General features: G+C 36.6%; 3 protein-coding genes across 9 annotated transcripts in view; 1 reads left to right on the top strand and 2 right to left on the bottom strand.

Moving 5' to 3' along the window:
• Window positions 1–1147: 1147 nt before the first annotated feature.
• Window positions 1148–6300, bottom strand: LOC126823610 (uncharacterized). 4 transcript variants are annotated; one of them, XM_050552546.2, is made up of 5 exons: window positions 6197–6300; window positions 5137–5876; window positions 3776–4056; window positions 2293–3202; window positions 1148–1661 (listed from the first exon to the last, which is right to left on the bottom strand). In XM_050552546.2, the coding sequence occupies exons 2-5, from the start codon at window positions 5847–5849 to the stop codon at window positions 1316–1318; spliced, it is 2250 nt and encodes a 749-aa protein (XP_050408503.1). In that variant the 5' UTR covers window positions 5850–5876; window positions 6197–6300; the 3' UTR covers window positions 1148–1315. The 4 variants fall into 4 exon arrangements, with proteins under 4 accessions (XP_050408503.1, XP_050408505.1, XP_050408506.1 ...); XM_050552548.2 differs by lacking the exons at window positions 5137–5876; window positions 6197–6300 and adding an exon at window positions 4630–4903; XM_050552549.2 differs by lacking the exons at window positions 5137–5876; window positions 6197–6300 and adding an exon at window positions 4688–4903.
• A 4020-nt stretch (window positions 6301–10320) lies between these two features.
• On the bottom strand, window positions 10321–24021 carry LOC126823625 (S-phase kinase-associated protein 1). Of its 3 annotated transcripts, none has more exons than XM_050552575.2 (5): window positions 23880–24021; window positions 13170–13266; window positions 12487–12701; window positions 11598–11738; window positions 10321–10990 (listed from the first exon to the last, which is right to left on the bottom strand). In XM_050552575.2, the coding sequence occupies exons 1-5, from the start codon at window positions 24000–24002 to the stop codon at window positions 10955–10957; spliced, it is 612 nt and encodes a 203-aa protein (XP_050408532.1). In that variant the 5' UTR covers window positions 24003–24021; the 3' UTR covers window positions 10321–10954. The 3 variants fall into 3 exon arrangements, with proteins under 3 accessions (XP_050408532.1, XP_055957918.1, XP_055957917.1); XM_056101943.1 differs by lacking the exon at window positions 23880–24021 and adding an exon at window positions 20262–20280; XM_056101942.1 differs by lacking the exon at window positions 23880–24021 and adding an exon at window positions 14224–14353.
• Window positions 18023–25777, top strand: part of LOC126823608 (1-phosphatidylinositol 4,5-bisphosphate phosphodiesterase eta-2) — a 78697-nt gene continuing 70942 nt past the window's right edge. Inside the window, exon 1 of one of the 2 annotated variants that reach the window (XM_050552535.2) lies at window positions 18023–18255. The gene's annotated coding sequence lies outside the window, so the exon portion shown is untranslated. The remainder of the gene's footprint in view (window positions 18256–25777) is intronic. The other variant, XM_050552540.2, reaches the window with a different exon arrangement.

Genomic DNA, 25777 nt, shown 5'->3' with positions numbered 1-25777 from the left:
GAGTGGCAGTACACCACACCCCTGTAGAGGGCGCCACCTGTGCCCTTTTGACCCCCGAAATCTGCCTCGCCCCTGAAAAAACCCATTCAATTTTAGTTAAATTCGCTAATTCCTTTTTTGGTGGATTTGTGTTTGCAACCAAAACCAAAAACAGGATGCAGGAATAAGAATAAGAATAAAAGTCAATTTTTATACGCCCACATTGAAATGTGGTCGTATATTGTCGTCGCCCTGTCTGTCCGTCCGTCCGTCCGGTGTCCACAATTGCTTGTGGACGCTCTAGAGGCCAAAGTTAATATCCGATTGACTTTAAATTTATACACAGTGTTAAAGGTCATGAAACAAAGAAGCCTATTGATTTTCAGCAAATTCCAATAATTACTGCCAGAGTTATGGCCCTTGATCACTTCAAAAAATCTTTTGGATGCTCTAGAGGCCAAAGTTAATATCCGATTAACTTTAAATTTATACACAGTATTTAAGGTCATGAGAGGAAGAATCCTATTGCCAGAGTTATGGCCCTTGATCTCTTCAAAAAGTATTATTTATGCTCTGGAGGTCAAAGTTAATATCCTATTGATTCTCAGCCATTTCTAATAATTACTGCCAAAGTTATCTCCCTTGATTACTTTGAAAAATCATGTGACGCTCTATAGGCCAAGGTTAATATCCGATTGACTTTAAATGTATACACAGTGTTTAAGGTCATGAAACAAAGAAGCCTGTTGATTTTCAGCGAATTCCGATAAGTAATGCCAGAGTTATGGCCCTTGATCACTTCAAAAAATCTTTTGGATGCTCTATAGGTCAAAGTTAGGAAGAATCTTATTGCCAGAGTTATGACCCTTGATCTCTTCAAAAATTATTATTTATGCTCTGGAGGTCAAAGTTAATATCCTATTGATTCTTGGCCATTTCTAATAATTACTGCCAAAGTTATCTCCCTTAATTACTTTGAAAAATCTTGTGACGCTCTAGGCACCAAACTTAACGAACAAGTATATTGATTTTCAATGAATTTTGATAACTGAACAGCTAAATCCATGATATTAAATAGTTTTTTTATACTAAACGTTAGCATGTGGCAGAACTTAATAAAAAACCAAACAAATTCTAATGATTTTCTGATTACTTAATGAGTCGTTACTCTTAATTAGATTTAAGTTTATTATAAATGTACCATTTCTGAAAAAAAGAAAATACACAACAACACTTGTTGACTGCCAGGATGATTTAGCTGCTGTGGGCGTAAGTTTCATTATCTGGCAACCTATCTTTATCAAACTATGTGTCAATCACTCATAACCTAAGACTTTCAAGCCTCTCGCGCTCTCAATTTCTGCCCTTGATTTCCACCATGTCCTCTTTTCACTCCACGGCTACGGCCTTTTTCTGCAGTAGGCCTCTGTACTGGTGGCTGAGCTGGATCGTTCTCAACGGTAGGTCTTGGGCATGTAATGTCTCTTGTCTCTTCACTACAAAAGTCCCTTATCTGGTCGTAAAGGTACCACTGACGTTTTGGTGGAAGACCAGGTGGTGGAATAATGGACGGCATTCTAAACTGTGGAACAGCATCCTTAGATTTCAGTAGATGAAATTCTTGTTCTTCTGAATCAACAGACTCCTTGCAGTAGACTGTACCAGGCTGTTTATCTGTGAACCTGAAAGATAATGGAAGTCATAAGGAGAAGGTAACATAACAGCATTAATCATAGGCAGAAAAATCATGCATGATTATTCATGCACTTATGCTACTGATGTGATTGGCATTTCTGTTGGTTGGAAATCTAACTTACTGTCACCACTGTAGAGCTCCTTTCACATTTCACCAGTTGAATTTAACTTTTATTATTAAAGGTACATTATGGGATATTAGGCAGTTCTCACTATAATAGTTAAAATGTAGCTAATGTAAAAGCAGTTTGCTGATAATTTCAGTAAAATTATTCCCCTATGTACCAATTACTAAGCGAATGAAAGTTTCGCTTAGCCTCGGTCATCATTACTAAAGTCGGTAAGACAAAACTAGTTGTCTCGATCAAAGTAAAATTTTGCTGCAAATTGAACTACAATTCAGCAAATATCACAGGCGCGCCTTGGTATCGAGAGTTGATTATGGTCTGGATAAGTTAATTAATGTCTAGTTAATAGTTTTTATAACATTTGAGGCCTAAAGAAAGACTAACAATAGGCAGATTTTGCTCTTGCATAATGTATGTTTAATCTGCTTCAAGATCAGAATGCTGAAAGGAAATCTGATTCACGAGTCTACTGGTTGAAAGTAAAATTTACCTGAAATGCTGGTAGGACTTAATTCCAGGAAGTACTTTAAAATCAGATTCCATCTCTTGCCAGTCATAGTGCCTAACTAGTACTTGGCCATCATTATTCACCACCTGTTGTGGAATGTTCACTCCAGTTGTGGTACTATTGCGGACCACTTCTGACATTTCATCCAATGAACATACACGGGTCTTCCGAAATTTTTGTTTTATGAGTCCAAAACACCAATCAGGAGCAAATTTTGTGTGTCCTGTTATCAAAAAATTGAGAGTTACGGTCCGATGCAATCCATGCATCACCCTCCATGCCAAATACCAAAGCATATAGCGATTCTTGTTCTGGCCAGAACAATTGTCACAATGCATATCTAGATCCTTTTCCCCAAGTCCATATGTCTCAAAGAAGTGGTGCAAGTAACTAATTACAGCACTTGAACCCTTTGAAGACGATGCTGACTCATCAATTAAGTAATTTACTTGCTGAGGCAATGCCTCACAGTTCATACCAAACAGCCCACATTTCCTAGGAACCAGGAAGTACATAGGTCCTGGCTGTAGGGGATCACTTGGGATGTGGACTTGCTGCGCGAAATCGAAAGAATAATGCATGTGAAAATCACCCGACATGGGTAGATGAGGACCCAGCTTCAACGGTTGTTCAATTTCTGCAGCAACACCTTTCCCATCAGCCACCATTCGTCTGTATTCATTCCGTTCTGCCTCCACCAGCTGAAGATGACCAAGCTGCTTACGTAATTTGGCATTCTTTACTTCATCAGGGAGATTGTGGCTCCTATAAACTTGATAGTTATTTTGTTGGCAGGTCCAACAAAGGTCAGTTTGGGGTTTACAAAACACTATGAATGGAAGTAGTGTATTCCAGAGTTGCCGAAAACTTGATATCTTTACTGCACGTTCTCCTGAAAAGGGAAATTCGTAGGTAAAGTTAATTATCGTAAGTAACGTTATTTTGACGACCGAGGCTAGCATAAATTTCAATTAGGAGATAAACACCTCCTGTTTCGCATTTAGAGGGCCCGTTATTGTCCAAAAGACCTGTCCTGAGATTTTACATTAGAACCTGCGATGCCAAGGCGTCTTGGGTCTTGAGATCTAAATGCGAAACAGGTGTTTATCGACACTGTAACATGTTCTTTATCAGGATTTTAACAGAACCTATTTTATTGTGTAAACTTCAAAATTCGCAAAACAGTAAATCGGTTTGAATGATGTAAAAATTAAAAAAATCAATTTTGACGTCAGACAAAGTTGTGACGTAACTTGATAACGAACTGCCGTTTTACCGAGGTGTGCCGAATTAGTGGTCGAATCCAAGTGAAGATAAATTTAAGTTTAAAATGCTTGAGTCTTTGGTCTCTGGAACATGTAAATAAATTATGGAAGAAAATGTCTATTGTCTATTTTTTAACTATTATAGGCAGAACTGTCAGCCCTTTATGTATTAATCTTACAGAATGTCAATTTAATCTTACCTAACTCATCCATAGCGGTATCATAACTACGGAAGACAGAGGCCTTAGTTTCTGATGATGGAAGCAGTTTCATTGTGAAATCTTTAAACCCTGGAATCCTTCCTGGTAAGATGATTCCATGAGTTTCTGTGAAGGAGGTGATGTACGACACAACACGCTTGATATCATCATAGGTCAAATATCGACGTTCAGCTCGTCTTCCACCAGATTTCTTTACTCGTGGTGTGAGGCCGTGCTCCTTGTAATGTTTGATGCAACTGTCAAGCTTGTCACCAGATATGCTGAAATGAAATGAAATGGGGCTTAACATCTTATATTGAATTTCAACTTCCAAGGAATATTTTAAGTGTTGGCCAATATGTACACATCACCTCATTTTTTTGTACCATCTGAACGACTAGACAGCTGTTCTTGTCTGCCGTCCTGCACCACTGATAAGTGGGAACTGCACCACAAAATAGTGTGGAAATGATACACTGTGCCACAATATGATACAGTATCATGTACTAGCCCAATAACCCGGCTGCATCACGATACACGTTTTTACCAAATGGATTCAAAGTTATATTTATGAATCATAGATAAAATCAAATCAATATTATATAGTATTTTTGGCACTTTTTTTACTCAAACTGAATCAAAATACACAATCTCTGATACAAAATTAAGTATGCAATTACCCAGTCACACGGACAAAGTCAAGTCAAACAAAAATCAGGTACACATACATGAAAACAATCATGTACATGTATAGCCTAATTGGGTATGACATATTTTAAAGACTGAAATTTCTTTATATTGAAATTCCTGTTGCCGTTGACGTAGGTATATTTTGCAGACTGAAATTTCTTTACATTGACATTCCTATTGCTGTTTACGTAAGGTAACAGAAAAAACGAAACGGTCCTACACTTTTGACCAGTAAGATGCAGCCAGCGTAATTACTACAGGACCTGGACATAATATAGTCCAAAGAAAAAATCGTCAAAAGTTATACAAAAATTTTAACACTTTTCGTAAAGACCACAGGCATTGCAAAGATGAAATGAGTGTCAAATGTGATTTAATTTGAGTAAAATTGATGGCTTCCGGTATTTTGACCAATGGAAAATGTCTTGTCAAGTATCTTGGTCAGATTTTGCATGACATTAGTAGGTCAGTTTTTGCAACGATTTGAAGTCTAGATGGCCGGGACATTATTATTCTACCAGGCTTTTATTACACAAAATTGATAGGTAATTGCTATTTTATTGAAAAATATTGAGATGGCTCCCCCTAGATATAGAAATTTTTTACTAGTAGAATGAAAGCAGACAAATGTAAAAACATGCTGACATATTTTTGAATAAAAATCAACTCACGTGTGAATGAATTCAAACGCTGAACGACAGATCTGGTGTCCCTCAACAAAGTAGCTGGTTCGTTGACGTTGACGCTTTTGCTGTTTTGAACGTTTAGTACAGGTTGTCATCTCTGACCTATTCATGGTGGTACTCAATTTACCAAGGATAACTAAGTCCTTCTCAAAGTCAGTCATGGCTGACATATTCAAACGCATTTCATAAATGAGTTCCACGCTGAGCTGCTTCAGACATTTTCCATTTTTCTTAAATGCAGCACATGAACACTGGTAATCTTGAATCTTACGAAGTTCACATTCTTTATCTGTGTCGCAAATCAACTCTCCTACCATTCCCATGATAGTCTGCGCATCATTTTCTCGGATAACATCACCTTCATTATCCTCATCAACAGATTGAATATCATCATCTTCATGGACATTGTCCATATAATGCCTGTCAACTGCACCAAGGACCACTGGTACATCAAAATCGTCAGCCAAAGACGGGTCCTCTGCACTGTCCAAGACACTAATGATTTCATCAGGCTCATCATAACCAGTCTCATGATCAATATCAAAATCCTCACCATTCATGTCATCAACAGAATCTGCGAAATATTCACTGACAAGTTCATACAATGCATTTTCATGAACATTGTTAACAATGTTCGAATGGCGCAAGTCATTCAGGGCATTTGCTGCATGAATATCAGTCCCACAAATTCTAGGCATCGTTAACTATCTATGGGCGTTGACAACCTATTGAGCAAAAGAAATAGTAATAATTATGTTTTTACTTTCTTAGAAAATATGAAATTCTTGCTTTAAAAGAAAGCCAAAATACAGGTAACAAATTTATTGTGGCCAACTGCATAATGAATTTTTGTAATGCTTTCACTACATCATATGTAGGGTTGTATTTAATACAAAAAAAAACCCCATTTATTTCAGACCGCAGAAAGAAGAATATATAATATTAATACAGGATATTTTAATAATATTGTTTATATTTTTAAAAAAACAACATTTATTTTCAATAGCAGCAGAAAAGGAAGGAAAAATATAATTCTTGAACTTACCATACAATCACATAAAGGTAGTTTGATTATTAATAAGGTCAATCGCATACATGTTATAGTTATCGTATTTGAAATTTAGGCCCAAACTGAACACATCTGAAAAAGAAATTAATTGTCAATGTACCAGTAGGCCAATTGAGTATTTTAAAAGAAAGACAAAATACGGGTAACCAATTTATATTGTGGCCGATACAACTGCATAATGAATTATTGTGATGCTTTCACTTCATTATAGGATATAATAATAGTACAAGATATTTTAATAATATTAAATGATATTGTTTATATTTTTTTTAAAAAAAAATTATTTTGGATAGCTGCAGAAAAATATAATTTATTTTCAATAGCAGCAGAAAAGGAAGGAAAAATATAATTCTTGAACTTACCATACAATCACATAAAGGTAGTTTGATTATTAATAAGGTCAATCGCATACATGTTATAGTTATCGTATTTGAAATTTAGGCCCAAACTGAACACATCTGAAAAAGAAATTAATTGTCAATGTACCAGTAGGCCAACTGAGTATTTTAAAAGAAAGACAAAATACGGGTAACCAATTTATACTGTGGCCGATACAACTGCATAATGAATTATTGTGATGCTTTCACTTCATTATAGGATATAATAATAGTACAAGATATTTTAATAATATTAAATGATATTGTTTATATTTTTTTTAAAAAAAAATTATTTTGGATAGCTGCAGAAAAATATAATTCTTAAACTTACCCTACCATCACATAAAGGTAGTTTTATTATTAATAAGGCCAATCATACATGTTATAGTTATTGTATTTGAAATTTAGGCCCAAACTGAACACATCTGAAAAAGAAATTAATTGTCATATTTACATTATTACTATAAACTATACTATTCAAAAAAAGTAGGGGATATTTGATTTTTAAGTGTTATTAAAGTCACCTAATGAAACTGACGAAGAAACAAATGACAAAATGAAATGAAGTTCACATTCATCGATTTATTCCAAATGATCGTTAGACTAAGTAAGGCACAGACTGACCATTATAAGGGTAAAATGATACCCGGGGTCAAACAGCAAAGTTACCACAGCATCACAACCAAGTCAGTAACGGGTAAATCCTCCTCTGTTTGCCAAACAAGCATTGATCCGACGTGGCATACTCCTAATGAGACGTCTTAGGTCATTTTGGTCCAGATTGTCCCATTCCTGTTGCAACGCAGCAGCAAGTTCTTGGACATTGGCAGGACGTTGTTGACGTTGACGTAACCTCTGTCCAAGCATGTCCCAGACATGCTCGATGGGGGAGGGGTCGGGACTCAGTGCTGGCCAAGGTAATGTGGTGATGTTCTGTTGTTGGAGGTAACCTGTAACGATCCTGGCCCTGTGACATCTTGCGTTGTCATCCTGGAAGATGAAACGGCGACCATGACGTCGTGCGAACGGCACAACATGGACTGCCAAGATGTTGTCCCGGTAGTACTGGCCTGTAACACGCCCTGCAACAACATGTAAAGCCGTTCTTCCAGCAACAGTGATGCCTCCCCACACCATAACAGAACCACCCCCAAATCGATCATGTCTGATGACGTTAACGTCTTGGAAGCGCTCGTTTCGACGACGCCACACCCTCCTACGTCTGTCCAAAAAATCAACAGTGAACCTTGACTCATCTGAAAACATCACATTGCTCCAGCGTCGATTATCCCAGTGTTGACGATCCCTACACCAACGACGTCTTGCCTGAATGTGATGATCTCTCAAACAAGGGATCACGCGAGGACGTCGGGCGCGAAGGTGACCCCTATGCAGTCGATTCCGAATCGTCTGGCCACTCACTCTCACACCAGTGTCAGTTTGAAGACGAGCGCTGATCTGATTTGCTGTGATGACACGATTTCTCAAGGCCAAGGTACGGATAAATCGATCCTGGGCTCGAGTTGTCGCCCTTGGTCGACCTGAGCGTGGTCTGTCCTGTACAGATTGTGTATCACGGTATCTGGACCATAGCCTGCTTATGACAGACTGAGAAACATTCATCGTCCGCGCCACAACCGCCTGTGTTGTGCCGATCTGTAGCATGCCAAGGGCACGTAACCTTTCATTTTGGGTAAGCCGACGCATATCAAAATTTGTTTTCTGGTCACTAAAACAATTAAACTGATGTTTCCACCCTGGAATTCAATGCCACAATGACTGTAACATTCAAAGTCAGAGTCGTGCAAATCTTGGGTTGGACCCCCATGATGATCCCAAGCATCACCTGCATTCCATGCGGTAGCTATTGGTGCGTTTGGGCGTCACATGTAACTGGAAATGTTTCTTCTGTTAGGTTCTATAGTGACTTTTTTCGTAGTCATTTGCATATTTTAGTATTATGCCCCCAAAATCAAATATCCCCTACTTTTTTTGAATAGTATAGTTAAAATATCAGTAAAAACAAATATCAATGATTATTCATGAAATTCAGTAATCTAAATCTTGCTTCATTGTATTTCATTTTAAATGAGGTGTACAGCTTATTATAACTATTTACGTAATACTTTCACTAAATGTAGGGGTGTATCTAATAAAAAAAAAACCCATTCATTTCAGATTGCAGAAACAGAATGATATAATATAAATAGTATAGTACTATATATATTTTAATAATATGAAATGATATTGTTGTACCATGCATATTGCGACTGGACTGCTACTGCTAGGTCCTGCAGTACATAGCCAAGTTAACATAGGCCTATTATTGTGATTATGTCAATGTATCAGACAGTAGCTGTACATAGGCCTACTCAGTATTTTAATAAAGGAAAGCCAACACACAGGTAACAAATTTATTGTGACCAATACAAATGCATAATGAATTTTTGTAAAAAATAAAAGATCGCATGGCTAGGCCTAGAATAACTAAATCGGGAATGAATTTGACAGTTGTGACCCACTAACCAACTATTTTTTTTTATTTTCTTTACCCACGGGCACCTGCTAGTACTAGTACTAGTAGCCTATATAGGTAGTATAGTAGTAATCACCCTGAATCGAAGGTTGGATGATGTTAGTGGGTTTTTATCGATATTTAAACAATTGTTTAAATTGTGTTGGCTAGCCTACAAACAAGGATAGCCAAGTGAATGATTTTGACATTTGTGACCCACTGACCGACTTCTACCATGCGCACCTTCTATAAATAGCACTCGTGGTGATTCGGGAGGATTAATATTAATATACAATTTATTAATATAAAATTGTTTACCTTTTTTTCTGTATAGAATGGTGTGGAAATTGTCAACATCGCTCATCCAAAATTTCGTTAAAAAATCTTCTCGGATTGCGTCTGCTAAACGAGAACGAATTTCGCGCTAAACAGTTATCCGGAAGTAAACAAAGCGTGACGTATTTTGTAGAAAAAGACGAAATATCCGACAACAATTGGTTTTTCATGGGCGCCGCCATCTTCAGACAATACACCGCACCGGTCTCTCGTTCTGAAGTGTCTTAAATCCAACTTATTAATTAGTTTGACCAGGTATTTACGTGAAGTAGAAAAAGGACGAAAAATCCGATCACATTGGTTTTTCATGGGCGCCGCCATCTTCCCACAATACACCGCACCGGCCTTTCGGCCAATCAGCGGCGGTCTTTTTGGCCCGTTGTCTAGCAACAAGCTGTGTTTGTTTATATTGAATGTGGTGACTAAAACCATCTTTTATTGGTCAAAAAGGATGCTATCTGGGAATCCCAACTCGAAATAGACAAGGAGAATGACGTAGCTTACTGTTTACACCCATATAAGGGGGTTAGGATATACCAACAGCGTGGTAAATGTCGGTGAATTCAAGCGAATTTTGCATTGCTATAAGTCAATTTTCCTTTGTTTTAAAGGCGTACCCTTTACAAAAACATAATTTAAGAGCTTTTAAGAATACATTTCCAACATTTCAGATGATTTATTCGGTAAATTAGTGTTTAATCTTGCTAATTAGACAAAAAAAAAAAAATTGACATCTCAATGCATTTTCAACAAATAATAGGTTTAACGTGCCATAGCGCAAAATCAATTAGTGCGACTTATGCCGGGTTTAGGCGTGAGAGACCACATATATTAAAAATTTGTTTCCATTTAATAACTAAAGAACACGAATAACTGATTAAAAAAAACCCTAAAACATTTCTTTTTATTTGTTGAACCATTTTAACAAATTCTGTATAATTTGAAGTAATTTACAAATATAAAATGACTAAAAATTAAATACATCAACGTAAACAACTACTGTGCGAGTTGAGAATGCCATTAATATAAAGATCTGACTTTCAATTTGATTACTAAAAAACTGTACAGTTTCAGCATAGATATAGAATCTATCTTCACAAAAGAGGAAAAATATACTTTTATTATTTTCAATAGCTCTGCTCTTACTGATCTGATAGTTTAAAATGTTAATCTTGTTTAATTCCTCATTCAATGAGTCTCACAAACTTGCACAAGAAAAATAATACATTTGTCATATTTGGATTGGAAAATTTTAAAAGTTTGAATGTTTTTTTAAAAGTAGTTAGTAATGGAGAGATCATTGATTCACTAAAACATCAAGCCAGGGAGGAAACAGTCACACTGTCAATAATTGTCACAATGAATAATAAATACAAAGAGTTATGTGTCTGCTGATCAATCTGTGATTTTGATACTGGATAATCATTCACATTGGAAAACATCTTGATCATTAAGATACACAGTTCTCTCATTAATATAATACAAGTTTATATGGAAGAAATAAGATCATTTCTCTTCACACCATTCATTCTCTTTTCGAACCTGAAAGCAGACAAATAAAATACTTTAAAATTCTTAATGTTTCCAATTGTTTGAATGAATTTGTTAATATGTTATTCAGGACAGTATAGGAACCTAGTTTAAGGCATCAACACAATACTGTTATTTTGGGACTAAGACTACAGTATTTATTTTCTACCTTCAAATACAATATTTCTATTAGGGAGGAGAATTTTGCCTTGACAGCAGCATTTCTGCCTACTCATCACTGAATTCCAAGGGTTCTATGACGCGGATTAAAACGTGTACATGTTGGTTATTTTGTTCCATTACAACAACAGTTTCTATGTCAGCCCCACAGACACAACAGCTTAAAATAAAACACCATACATTACAGCAAATTTGTGCAAAAGTATATGAACATGTCATGGCAGTTAATGTTTACATGGCTAAGTAACACTGGAAGTTCAGAATATGGACCCAGAGGTCACTACCAATGACCCAGAGGTCACTACCAATGACCCAGAGGTCACTACCAATGACCAAGAGACTCTACCCAAGTCGGCTGAACTTAAAATTAAAAATTATTTTAAAAACCGCAACTGTTTGATAGTTTTATTAGTGAAAATAACTTTCTTATATACCATACCTGTTCTTCTTCTGCTGGAGTAAAATCATTTTTGATATTAAAAGTTTTACGAATCTCTTCAGGTGATTTTCCTTTGATCATATTAGCTACTGTTTTACATGTAACATCTAATAAACCTTTAATATCCAGATAATTAGCAGCCTGAAAATAATAATTAATATTTAGATGTATGTCAGAAATCAAGAATTGATCGCTTGAAATACATATGAAAATTAATAGGTTAGATGACAGAAACACAGCATTCTGAAATGATTAACAGAGAAATTGCTTTGAATGAAATGGGGTTTAACGTCATACTTCTATGCACCGACTGGTCTAATGAAAACAGGCACCTGTCATACAGTGTGCTATGAGAAAAATTTTGTCTGGACAGTAACGCTACAGCCTACTCTTTTTTCAAATTCCAACTGTCAAGGGTTCCTTTATGTGTACGCAGGACCTTGTTTTTTTAGTGCCAACCGGGTGATTAGAAGCTGTCCTTGTCAGGCCCTCCACTCCACAACTGACAAGAGGAAACCACACTGGTAAATCTCAGGGAACTTTCTTGGTCAACACCAGAATTGAACCCCAGACATCCTAGTTAGTTTGCCAGTGCCTTACTCACTGAGCTAAAGTGAGTTTGTTTTAAAGGGCTGATGATGTTCAATCAGAACGAAAGCACGATCCACATAATACTGGTTTTCCAGCAATGTTTTAATTTTTTTAAAAGCTGAGAGCATTTCACCAATTAAAATTTTTCCCATGTTTATGAATCTTTTATCATTCAGGCAATCTATAATTTAACAAATTACTAAACCTTCCAAATATCAGGTTGACTTTTGTCCGATTTTCTAATACACAAATATCATAATCATTCTTCTTTGGTGCAAAAGTTTTATACCAGACTTACTAATATAAGTTCAAAAAGTGTTCCTTGATCAACTTTAAGAAATTCTGCATCCCAAGAACAAATGTCATCTGTTCGTTTTTCTTTATTTTCATCATCTTCGGGTGGTGGAGGATCATCTTTATGGTATGTACACCACTGTATAACTTTTTTTAATATGGCAGCATTAACATTTGGTAAAGGTACAGGTTCTTCTTCGTCTTCGTCCATTCCAAGATCTATAAATATGTACAATAATGTAAGACACCTAAATAAGTTAATCAAGAAAATCATGACAGTCATGAAACGCCACCTATCCGAGTCAGAAATGTCACCTGCCCGATTCCGGGACCAAAATGGCATGTAATCTGAAAATAGAGGTTGGGATGAAACGACTAGTATCAATTATAACTAGTATCTTTTCTTTTATCACATCTAACTTACTCAGCCTTGTTGTCATTTTTTTCATCTATGGGCAGAAATCATGCTTACATTACAAAACTGAACAGTTAGTAGTTGATTGGTCTGCAGATGTAAGACTTAGTTTACTAATAAATTCCTGTCGAAATCTGAATTTCGTCAGTTTGAAAGGGTTCAAGCTTAAGCTTACAATCTTTTGTAAGACCCGTAATTCAATCCATAAAATTGCATCCTTTGTATTTCCAGATCCAATTACTAAATACCATTGAAACCATTGCATCATTTACCTTCTAACATAGTTTTGATGGTGACTGACTGTTTAGCGATCTCCACATCAACTTCAAATATTTCTCCATCCGAACTCTGTAGCTTGATTGACGGCATCTGGTAAGGAAAATAAGGCTTACAATAGTTACAATGTAAACAATTTGTTAACAGATTTATTTACTCCAAAATAAAGCAACTAAAAATGTTATCAATACTAGAGATATTAGATTTTGGCTAGAATGATGATGTTTCGGTAGAACGTCATTTCGGTCCTGCGTCAGTTCGGACTCAACACAAACGTCGTTTCTGACTCAGTTTGACAACCTTTCGGACTTACTTGGCGACTTTTCGGACTCGGACTGGCGACGTTTCGTCCCGAAATGACCTAGTTTGTGTCCAGTGGACGTTAAACCCCATTTCTCTCTCTCTCTCTCTCTATAAATCGCTGTATGCTATGTTAATGTATGAATTTAAATGTATGTTTTATACAATAAATGAATACCCGACTGAGGCTATATTATTTCATCAAATAAATATGCCCGTTGCTATAAATCGCTGTTATCATTTTATGCTATGTTAATAAATAAAATAGTTTATAAAGTAAATTGACTTCAGTGTTCTATAATTCTATGTTCTACACCCGAGTCCGAAACGTCATCTACCCAAGTCTGAAACGTCACCTACCTGAGTCCGAAATGTCGAGGACATATTTTTGGGAGTCCGAAATGGCATAAGTCCGAAATGACGCGGGACCGAAATGACATGTAATCGATGTTTCTTGTGACAACAGTTATGACAGATACGACGAAATTAGCCAATATGTTTATGTTGTTATAAATTACAATCGAATCATAGATGGCACTTTTCCAGTTGTATCCGTACATTTCTAGCCTAGTCTACTACTGTCTTCAGTCTACTCAGACTGCCAACCTTTTTTTTCCTTTTTTTTTTTTGTAAACAAACAATCTTTACGAGTCGAACACGAATATATAGATTTAATAATAAAAAAATTCTACGCCACTATCAAACTACACTCTATAGTATTAAATAAAACATCAAATAAATCAGAATCACCTTTGTCAGATTATCAGATAATTTAACCACAACAAACTGGTTACTGCACGTTAGCAACAATGTCGAAAAATAAAATGGTCACTTCTTTGCCCGTATGCAGCGCCCTCTAAATATTATAAGGGAGGTAAGTGTACATTAAAACTTGGCTAGCTTCGGGTGTTGCAAGAATTATTGAATCATTCTGCCCTCGGTTACAAGTTCAACGGTTGATATTTAGCCAGGGCAATGTTACTCACATTGTATTCCACTAATTGCCTTCGTATCTCTTGGAAAAACTCAAACTTTATCGTGAGATGCCCCCCAAAAGATTCGAATCTATCTTTCTGGGGTTTTAGTCCTTTGTGTAACCCTTTCTGTCCCAGATAACCAGAGCGATGGTGAAAATTGTAAACTTAAGGAACAAATATAATTATGTTTTGCTGACCTGCCTATTCTATCTAAATATTCACAGCGGGTCGGCTGGGGTCTACTGTTTTAGATTAAAGTAAAAAAGTATCACACACTCAAATTGCCGCAGATTGGTATTTATTTTTTATCTTGGCAGCAGGTTGTGAGGAAAATTTGAGATATATATGTCAATTCATGGCAGAGACGTTTTAAAATTGCTTGACGTGGCCTATTTGATTTGTTAAAAAAAAAAAGAAAAAAAAAGAGGAATAAAATCCCAATTTAATTAAGAAATGAAATGAAATGAAATGGGGTTTAACGTCCTACTGTTCTGCTCCTATGCTGGGCTAATGAAGACGGGCATACGCCATACAGTGTGCGATGAAGGAAATTTTACCCGGGCAGCGGCACTATCGCCTACTCTTATTTTGAATTCCAACTGCCAAGGGATCTTTTACGTGCATTCCAATGTATACACGGGACCTCGGTTTTTCGTCTCATCCGAAGGACTACCAATTTAATTAAGAGACCATCTGCCGTTAGAATGGTGGGTCCACAGATACAGCAAACGATGTGAAACTAATATTATGAAAAATTTCCCTCATAGCACCCTGTACGGTGTATACCCGTCTTCATTATTCCAGTCGAAGCAGAATAGTAAGACGCTAAACCCCCCCCCCCCCCCATTTCATTTTATTTCATTTCATTTTTTTCAGCTATGTTAAAGGGATTTATCTCCCTTATGCCCCGCTTTCACGTGGGCTAACGCAAGGCGTGCCATTTCTGTGGTAGCTGTGTTTTCGCCCAGTTCGCGTATTGTACACGCATAAGTTACGGACAGTGGATTCCCATGATACGCACTGACACGCATTGGTACGACCGTCGGCAGTGTTCGCGTCGAGTTCGCACGGTGTTCACGCACATGGAACAAAAACTGATGCGTGCCGAATTTGTGAAAATTTCTAAATTCTCTCTTATACGAAATGACAAGCACACCCACACCCTTCACACACTCCCCACGCTCGTTACCGAAGACACGCGGGAACGAAAATCGAGCAAGTGTCATAGGGTGGCTTTAAGCGAATGCTTTAGCTTACAATATGCCTTGCTGTATAAATTGAAGTTTATTTTGAATATGATATATTTTAAAATTCAATGTTTTCTCGTTAGATTTGATAATACCTCTTAAAGACTAATTCTTTTCCATCCACACTACCCGAAGAAATGAAATGTGAAATATAACACCTTTCTTATTCAGGAATAACATAATTCACATTTTCACAGTCCCGTTTTTATGATATATTTTACGGAACTCTACAGAGCCCATTGTTTGTGAAAACTGAACCCTGTAATAATAATTCAGATGTATTGTAAATAAGAAGTCGGCACCCTCGTGAAACACATTGCGTCTTGAAACACAAAGAAATATATGATCTGTTCTTTTAAATTTCGTATATAGTTAGATGCGTGTAAGGAATTATCGCGTAGTAAGCTGTCGTGATAAAATTGCCATACCAATTTGGCACGTTGGCACGATTGTTGCACGAGTGGGAGTTGAGTCATAAATATTTTTAACATTCTTTGTAAATAATCTATTGTCTCCGAAAGGAGTTTTGTCCTTTACAATAGTTTAAATGCTTTGGGATGTATATATGATTACAGGGTTGAAAATGTTCTCGACGTCGTTTACGAAAGAAACAATGTATTTGTTGCGATCTCATGATGAACTAAAGTTTATCTGCTTAAAGGATCTGTAAGTAAGATTAGATAGAGCAGACAGTTCTCGCTATAATAGTAATAAGATAGATAATGAAAACAGAATATGCTGAAAATGTCAGCCAAGTAGCTTTACTATGAACCGAGATGTTAGCGATTCAATTTTAGGCTAGCCTCGATCGTCATTACTATCCTCGGTACGATGATAAACAAAGTCTCCAATGCCAATTTTTACGTTAAATCATCCGTCACAAAACTTATTCAAATCCACTAAATATCACAGGCAATGATGGCATCAAGAGTTGATTATGGTCTGGATAAGTTAATCAATGTCTAATTAATAATTTAGATCAGTGTCGGATTAAGGCTCTGCTGGCCCTAAGGCACATTTTGATAGGTGGCCTGAAAATACAGATATGTATAGCTCATTGACAAAAGGAATTAAGTTAAATTTAGCAACAGAAAATTTATTACAAACAAATTTAGAACATTGACAGTACTGTATTTACTATAAGTAGCCTACATATTCTCATTCACTGCCTAGCTAGATTACGACAAACGCGTAGATGAAGAAGGATGCAATTTATTTACATAAAAATAAAGGCAAGCATTTTTGTCACCACCTGATAATTATCAAAAAAGTTTTACTTTATTATTTTCTGGCCTGGATTTTTGGCTGGCCCTAAGGCACGTGCCTTATTTGCCTTATGGTTAATTCAGCACTAATTTAGATAACATATAAGGCCTAAAGAAGAAAGACCTGCAATAGGCAGATTTAGCTCTTGCATAATGCATATATATTTACGGTGTTCTGAAAAGAGAAAGCTTGCCACTAATGTCTATGAAGAAGTAGTTTGGATGACACTGACTGGAGTTACTTGGTGGGAGGTAACCTCGGTGCGATGGCCACTAGCAGAGTCAGGTCACTGTCAAGTTATTTATGCGAACTTTCCATCATTGATAATTGTAATTAAGTCTTCAAGAAACATGCTCTGCCTCATTTACGTCCCCTGTCAGATAACTAATTAGAGCGATAATTTGTGCTTACAACACAGAAGCTCAAACTATTGGAAAGGGGATAATTAACCACAGGGCAAAAGTCAAATGCCATTAACACAGGAGAGTTAAATTCCCAGTCAAACTGTATAAGGTATTTGTGATGAGAGTACGAATGAACTATTAACAGCTATAACTAACCTAATATACTCTTATGTCACATGTCATTCAGCGGTCATTTGAATTAAACACACAGTTCTAAATATCATATTCATAACCACACACATATTATAATAATTCAACCATGAAATATGTTTATCAATATAACTTCTGTATTATAATAGTCACTTATTCATACCCACATTCATACCAGAATTAACTTTATTATACAGGTAAAAATCCCACTTTAAGCGTTAACAGGTCATAAGGGAACAGGGACAACTTGTAAAGCGTGAGAAAATAAAAGTAAAGGGCTAAAAGTACAACCATGTCTTTATTCATTAATCCTTAATTAAACAATCAACCTTTCGACTGCACGTGTTGATTTGAGATAACTGACTGACTAATGTGGGCTGGTGCTTTAAGAAAAAAAAATGTTATCTATCGATACGGGTTTAGATCTATACATAAATATTATATAAGCTATCGATATGTGTGTAGACGTCTGGACGTTGTCAGTGTCAAAATCGGTAGTTGGGTTACAGATTCACGCGATTGATGGAGTTTACCTGGCTGTATAGTGAATAGACATTAGTTACCTGTGGCTGTGCAAACCAAGTCAACGACACTTATTATTTGATTCATGACCAAATTTGCGATCTAGCTAACACCGATGAGAAATTTGAACCGCCTTCAACATTGTTATGTGTGGACTGTACAGAAGAAAAGCCACCCCATTGTGTTACGTGAGTTACATATGACCGACTATTACACGTAAGTAATATAAGTAAATAATTCCCTTTAACTTATGTGCTGTCACCTGCCCCACATAACCTGTATTCATATAATTTAGTACATGTATTTACATACTGACTTAACTAAAACCAACACATGTAATAATAACCTGTTAACAGTCCTCTCTACATGTTGTTGGTTAAATCTCTTTTAGCATAACATACGCATTACAATAAAAAGTCTTTACTTTAATCGGGCTTGCGGTTGTAGCGGTGAGTATATTGGTCTGCCCTGACGGCGGCATTGTAACTCCGTCCGTGCATTAATAAATCCACAAGACTAATTATGTATTATCCATAAGCGTACGGACCGATTTTCCTAAGAGCTGTATTATTTTTGCCCGAAAAATACGGCGGCATCGCCCGAAAAAATGAACCATGGCCGTAGTAAAATCTCAAAAAAATCAACAAAAAAAGTGTTGCCTTTCTTTCTGAAATGTTAGCATTATGTATAATGTAAGTAAATAGGTTTAAATTATATTTCAATGAATTCAAAATTGGGATATAGCAGTGATTGTATGTATAGTCACGGTAATTAAAATGTAGTCAGAGTGTTGATTTGTTTTGAGAACCTTTTTTTGTTGATATACTATAAACTGAATGTAATTAATGTAATGAACGAGCTATGCGGTAATCTTATCGGAGCTTAGATTGTCAAGGTTTATTCGCTTGATTTAGAGTAAGTATAGTTGAATTGATCGCAATTAACAACACAGGCGATTACATTTTCATGCTAATGCCATATGGCACACGCATATAAAACGCAGGTTGTGGTCTAGTTTTAAGCGCAGAACACCCCAGGGGTATGGATACTTATCTTTCATATTATTGTTGTGTGAAAATTGCATTCAATTATTTTATGACATGTGTTTCTATAATGAGAAAATAAAAACAACAACCCACCTTTCTAGAGTAGACGTCGTTGATTTGGGTCAAAAATAAAATTGTCAATTTTATATGTTGATTGGTTTTATGGGATGTCACTCTGTCTTCTTTGAATGTTTTTCCTCATAAATAGATAAAGCCAGCGTTGAGATTCACAAAACACAATTTTATGGAATACAACTATGTTTGGGGCCGCGGTGACTCAGTATATAAGACGCTAGTCGATGTTGACCGAGAAAGTTGCTCGGGTTTTCGACTCTATTTCCCCATGAAAGTGGTGCAGGACGAGGACCAGACAAAGACAATGTTTCGGGTTGCACGAAAAACGAAGCCCGTGTACACATTGGTGTGTCAGATCCCCTGACAGTTGAAATTCGAAATAAGAGTAAGCCGTAGCGCACTGTCCGGTCAAAATGTCCCTCAAAGCACACTGTATAACGTAAGTCAATGTTTCGGATTAGACGAAAAACCAGGCCCCTTGTACACACTGGTGTGTCAGATCCCTTGGCAGTTGAAATTCGAAATAAGATTAGGCCGTAGCGCCGTTGTCCGGGCAAATTGTCCCTCAAAGCTGAAAAGTAGGACGTTAAACGCAATTTCTTTTGATTTCAATTACTCTTTATTACTGAGCGACGTCTTGAATATGGGCTTCTTTAGTCGTTATCAGAGAATGTTGAGATACGCCAAAATAAGTAAGCAAGTCGACATTCACTTTATCTATTGAACCATCATCAAATCAAAATAATACACCAGAGCAACCCAATTCAGTACTTTAATTTGACCTCAGTTGAAGCATTATGGGTCTTTACCTCAAAAAACCCATGTCAGGTTAAAATAAAAATGTATCAAAAGCTTTGTCTCGAATTGAGTGTCGAGTGGACGTCAAGCCCCATTTGTCCCTCTCTGGAATTATGCACCGTCTATAGTGGTACAGGACGGAGGGTCTGGCAAGGAATGGTGTATAATCCTTCAGATAGGCAAGATTCTCCTCATAGCAAACTGCAGAAATATAGTACGTTTCAGTTTCCGTCATAACAAAAAGATTACTAGAGCAACAACCACAGCACTATGATTAAAAGGATAGATCGGTCGGTAACTTACCAATACAGGTTTATATTTGATGACTGAGTGTAAAACCTAAGCAATATAGCTTGTATTTATGTTGAAGAAATTATCGAACATCTAATATAACTGCTAAGTATAGAAAGACTTGCAAGGACAGTTCGACAAACATTCCTCTTCAGACATACACTTCAATTCAAACACGGTGTTAGGGGAATTTGAAGAGGCGTGTGTTTAAACAACGTTTTTTTGATAGTTAATATTATGGATCTGTGCATGCAATGTCACTTAGAAATTACTTTAATGCATTTGCAAAGTGATGCGTAGAATGACTTACTACCGTAGAAGGCCCGGTCTTTTATAAAGACATAAGGTAAGTTTATAGCCTATATTATTATAATGGATGCATTAAATTAACCATGCGTAATATCATAAAAGTGTTAACTGAATATCCGAGGATATATTATCTGGTAAATAACTTCATTCGTGCATTAATTGGTTATCTATTTTTTTAATACAGAGACAATAATTATTTTGATTGCGAAAAGTCTGTCTATTATTAGAAGTTGCTCAGTGATAATAAACATTGCAGGTCGTATTGCATAATGACTGTAATAATTTATTGACATTCCATTTGTTCTATATATATAGATTGAAATTTTGAAATTAGCAACACTAAATATAGTGGATGTCTATAGGACGACATGAACGTCAGAACAACACTGAATGTCTATAGAACGAAACGAACGTTATACCAACACTGAAATGTCTATAGGCCGAAATGAACGTCATACCAACAATGAACTGTCTAAAGGACTAAATGAACGTCAGACCAACATTGAATGTCTATTCGAAATGAACGTTAGACCAACACTGAATGTCAGACACACTCTAAGAATCATAATACGATCTGACAGAATAATATATACTATTCAAAAAAAGTAGGGGATATTTGATTTTTAAGTGTTATTAAAGTCACCTAATGAAACTGACGAAGAAACAAATGACAAAATGAAATGAAGTTCACATTCATCGATTTATTCCAAATGATCGTTAGACTAAGTAAGGCACAGACTGACCATTATAAGGGTAAAATGATACCCGGGGTCAAACAGCAAAGTTACCACAGCATCACAACCAAGTCAGTAACGGGTAAATGCTCCTCTGTTTGCCAAACAAGCATTGATCCGACGTGGCATACTCCTAATGAGACGTCTAAGGTCATTTTGGTCCAGATTGTCCCATTCCTGTTGCAACGCAGCAGCAAGTTCTTGGACATTGGCAGGACGTTGTTGACGTTGACATAACCTCTGTCCAAGCATGTCCCAGACAACTCGATGGGGGAGAGGTCGGGACTCAGTGCTGGCCAAGGTAATGTGGTGATGTTCTGTTGTTGGAGGTAACCTGTAACGATCCTGGCCCTGTGACATCTTGCGTTGTCATCCTGGAAGATGAAACGGCGGCCATGACGTCGTGCGAACGGCACAACATGGACTGCCAAGATGTTGTCCCGGTAGTACTGGCCTGTAACACGCCCTGCAACAACATGTAAAGCCGTTCTTCCAGCAACAGTGATGCCTCCCCACACCATAACAGAACCACCCCCAAATCGATCATGTCTGATGACGTTAACGTCTTGGAAGCGCTCGTTTCGACGACGCCACACCCTCCTACGTCTGTCCAAAAAATCAACAGTGAACCTTGACTCATCTGAAAACATCACATTGCTCCAGCGTCGATTATCCCAGTGTTGACGATCCCTACACCAACGACGTCTTGCCTGAATGTGATGATCTCTCAAACAAGGGATCACGCGAGGACGTCGGGCGCGAAGGTGACCCCTATGCAGTCGATTCCGAATTGTCTGGCCACTCACTCTCACACCAGTGTCTGTTTGAAGACGAGCGCTGATCTGATTTGCTGTGATGACACGATTTCTCAAGGCCAAGGTACGGATAAATCGATCCTGGGCTTGAGTTGTCGACCTTGGTCGACCTGAGCGTGGTCTGTCCTGTACAGATTGTGTATCACGGTATCTGGACCATAGCCTGCTTATGACAGACTGAGAAACATTCATCGTCCGCGCCACAACCGCCTGTGTTGTGCCGATCTGTAGCATGCCAAGGGCACGTAACCTTCCATTTTGGGTAAGCCGACGCATATCAAAATTTGTTTTCTGGTCACTAAAACAATTAAACTGATGTTTCCACCCTGGAATTCAATGCCACAATGACTGTAACATTCAAAGTCAGAGTCGTGCAAATCTTGGGTTGGACCCCCATGATGATCCCAAGCATCACCTGCATTCCATGCGGTAGATATTGGTGCGTTTGGGCGTCACATGTAACTGGAAATGTTTCTTCTGTTAGGTTCTATAGTGACTTTTTTCGTAGTTATTTGCATATTTTAGTATTATGCCCCCAAAATCAAATATCCCCTACTTTTTTTGAATAGTATATTTGCATGACATTCAGTCATTATTAAGGTTTAGGATTCATTTCATAAAACCAAAATATTGTAAGCAATGGACGATGGAATAAGCTAAGTATATTATCTATAACGATTGGATTAGACAAGTGTATTGAATATTTGATTACCGCCTGGCGTAATACTGATTGATCTTTAATTTGATTTGATTTAGGGTAAATAACCTGAGATAATACTGATAACGGTGAATGATACGATAACCTTCACTGGTGATGAACTTCATTGGAGCCAGAAGCTTCTGTCCAAAACGCAATAGTCTTTTAATGAATAATCCAGTGTTTTGAAAATGGATACAAGTGTTTTTAGTTTGAGTTAAAATAAAATTAAAGGCACAAATAAGCTAATCCGTTCACATATTATCTCTGAAGTAAAACTATCTATTTTAATGTAAATACAGTTGTTATTATTTTATCAAGCACATAAAATAAAACCTTTATGAAGAATGCACGGGCTTGTACGAAAAAGTTTACATGACAAGAGCGTCTAGTTTACAAAACAAGACCGCCTAGTTTATAAGATAAAACTGTAAATATTAAAGAAGGCAACCGATCTCTTTCTATATTGCCACACAGTTCTAGGTGACCCAGTTCAATAGGTATACCCTTAATTAAAAAATGCGTTATTGATTTTTGTGTGTGAGTTAGTTGTATTTTACGCCCGCTTCCACCGAGGTGATATCGCAGACAATAACATGTTATGTATACATGGTGCAGTATTTTACAATGTGATTAGTCGCGTTATTGACGCAATCAATACCTTTAATATGGCGTCTCCATGCTTAAAACCCCCGAAGGAATTCCAATGGCTAACAAATTGTCATTGTGAATTATCCATTAATTACTCTATGTAAGTATCACTAAACCCACAGCGGTTCAAGGTAACGGAATTTTGTTTATCTTAAGTGAAATTATCCTTGTGGGATTGGGGGTGGGGGAGTCAACGAATCTTTGTAGAGTTCTACAAATCTTGTGAGAACAAGTGCACCTAAATGAGATAATGTTTTGATTGGGTCATTTGTAAACAGGAAAGGAGGGTCCGAATTCGCTTTAGTTTTTGAAACAAAAAATTGTGCATGTAGGCGTTTAAAAGTAACTATAGCTATAAACTAAACAGTATTTGTTTTGTCCCACAAAATTAGATATTTATTTTATAAATCAGAAAAAATATTACCTTTTGTTTACATTCAGCTAGTTTACCCTCGGAATGTGACAGGAAGGTCATATTAAAATTCTGTTTTGAAAAGCTTTCATCAAAACAAAAATGATTTAGACTAAATTGGGAACAGTTCACCATTTCCAAAATTAATAATCAAGAGTGGTGAAGTAACATTATATTGCTGCAGTGAAGTCCCAAACATCTTGGCGGTGGCGGCGGGTGGTAAAAGTATCAAAACCGTTATTATACTTATCAAAGGTGAGGTTGTTCTCCATTTATTTTTCTGAACTAACGGTAAAAAATTTATACGCTTGCTATAAAAACATTTAAATAATTATGTTTCTTTCATTTGTATTTGATTTCTCGAGACGTATTTAAACAGTCTTTAAGATATCTTAAAAAGGATTTGAAAAAAAAAAAAAAAAAAAAATACTGAGTTATATTCAGATGTAAGAATAAGGTAACCCGTATTTGGCACGTAGACTACACATGTTTAGAGACAACAACCAGATCCGAGTTTCATACTCCCACTAGCTTCATATATACCAAGGGAATAAACACTAATGACTTTAAAATATATATATATATTTCATAAATTATTTTGAAACAAGGACGTGACCATTCTTGGGTTTTATGACAAAAAGACAGTGTCGATTTCCTTAAAGTTTATATCTTCTTTGTTTGCGAAGTGGTTTTATATATATCTAACTTAAAAATAAGTTACGTCCACAAATAATCAATTTTGCGGTGAATATTTGACAATTTTAAAACAAAGAAGATATAGTATACATACTGATTTCGCTTGCGGCAATGAAATTTTAATCGTACTGATCTTCTCTCTTCACAAATGTCAGTGGTGCAGGACAAAGGGGCTGGCAAGGGACAACGTATAGTCGTTTGGATAAGATGAAAAACCGAGGTCCCGTGTACACTTTGGCGTGCACGTAAAACATCCCTCGGCAGTTAAATTCGATATAAGAATAGGCCGTAGCGCCACAGTCTGTGCAAAATTTCACCCATAGCACACTGTATGGCGTATATGCCCGTCTTCATTAGCCCAGTCAGAGAAGAACAGTGGGACGTTAAACCCCATTTCGTAGTTTTGTTATGTTAAATCATATATGTACAACTGATTATCTACAATCTACATCAATATTTGTTACATGTTAAACCCTTGACCTCAATGGTTGCATCACACATACGTATATTTATAGACTTACATTAGAGATTATAAATGTGTTGTAATAAGATTTACTAATGTATAATTATTATATAATTACATGATATAAGCAATATATACGTGTAAATACCTATATACACACATTAACATAGTCGTAATACTGTTTACCTTGTATTTGACATATTTCGTACACAAGGCAGGGTATGTTTTCTTTTTTTTTTACTTTGCTATTCTTTTGGATGTGTGTGCATTGTATACATGCATGCATCAGTATCACATCATGACCTACCTTAGTAAGGTCGCGCGCCCAAAGCTATATATATATTGTGGATATTCCCAGGGTGATTTTTAAAATAAAATAAGACAAAACTCTCCAGATCACCATTTCAAATCGTAAAATCCTTTTAAAGAACATAACTGTTCGGATCATAGGTTTATCCACTGTAAATCGTAAAACCATCGCCCAGAAGATGACATAACTGTTCAGGTCACAGTTTGAAACATTGTAAATCGTAATACCCTTGCCCAGAAGATGACATAACTGTTCAGGTCACAGTTTGAAACATTGTAAATCGTAATACCCTTGCCCAGAAGATAATATAACTGTTCAGTATAGTTTTAACCGTTGTAAATCATAAAACCCTTCTCAAGAAGATGACGTAACAGTTCAGATCATAGTTTTAACTTTCGTAAATCATAAATCCCGTCCCAAGTAAATGACGTAACTGTTTAG

The sequence above is a fragment of the Patella vulgata genome, chromosome 6 (assembly GCF_932274485.2).
Source record: "Patella vulgata chromosome 6, xgPatVulg1.2, whole genome shotgun sequence".
NCBI lineage: Eukaryota > Metazoa > Mollusca > Gastropoda > Patellidae > Patella > Patella vulgata.
The sequence above is the reverse complement of the archived record's forward strand: the minus strand, read 5'-3'. Positions and strand labels throughout refer to the sequence as shown.

Coding starts and splice junctions, on each gene's coding strand:
- LOC126823610 (XM_050552546.2), bottom strand. CDS start 5,849: ATGCCTAGAATTTGTGGGACTGATATTCATGCAGCAAATGCCCTGAAT. Junction 3,203..3,775: donor TACCGCTATGGATGAGTTAG/GTAAGATTAAAT, acceptor TTCCCTTTTCAG/GAGAACGTGCAGTAAAGATA. Junction 1,662..2,292: donor AAGTCCTACCAGCATTTCAG/GTAAATTTTACT, acceptor ATTATCTTTCAG/GTTCACAGATAAACAGCCTG.
- LOC126823625 (XM_050552575.2), bottom strand. CDS start 24,002: ATGGTGAACTGTTCCCAATTTAGTCTAAATCATTTTTGTTTTGATGAA. Junction 13,267..23,879: donor TAGCTGAATGTAAACAAAAG/GTAATATTTTTT, acceptor TTTCCTTACCAG/ATGCCGTCAATCAAGCTACA. Junction 12,702..13,169: donor CATCAAAACTATGTTAGAAG/GTAAATGATGCA, acceptor ACATATTTATAG/ATCTTGGAATGGACGAAGAC.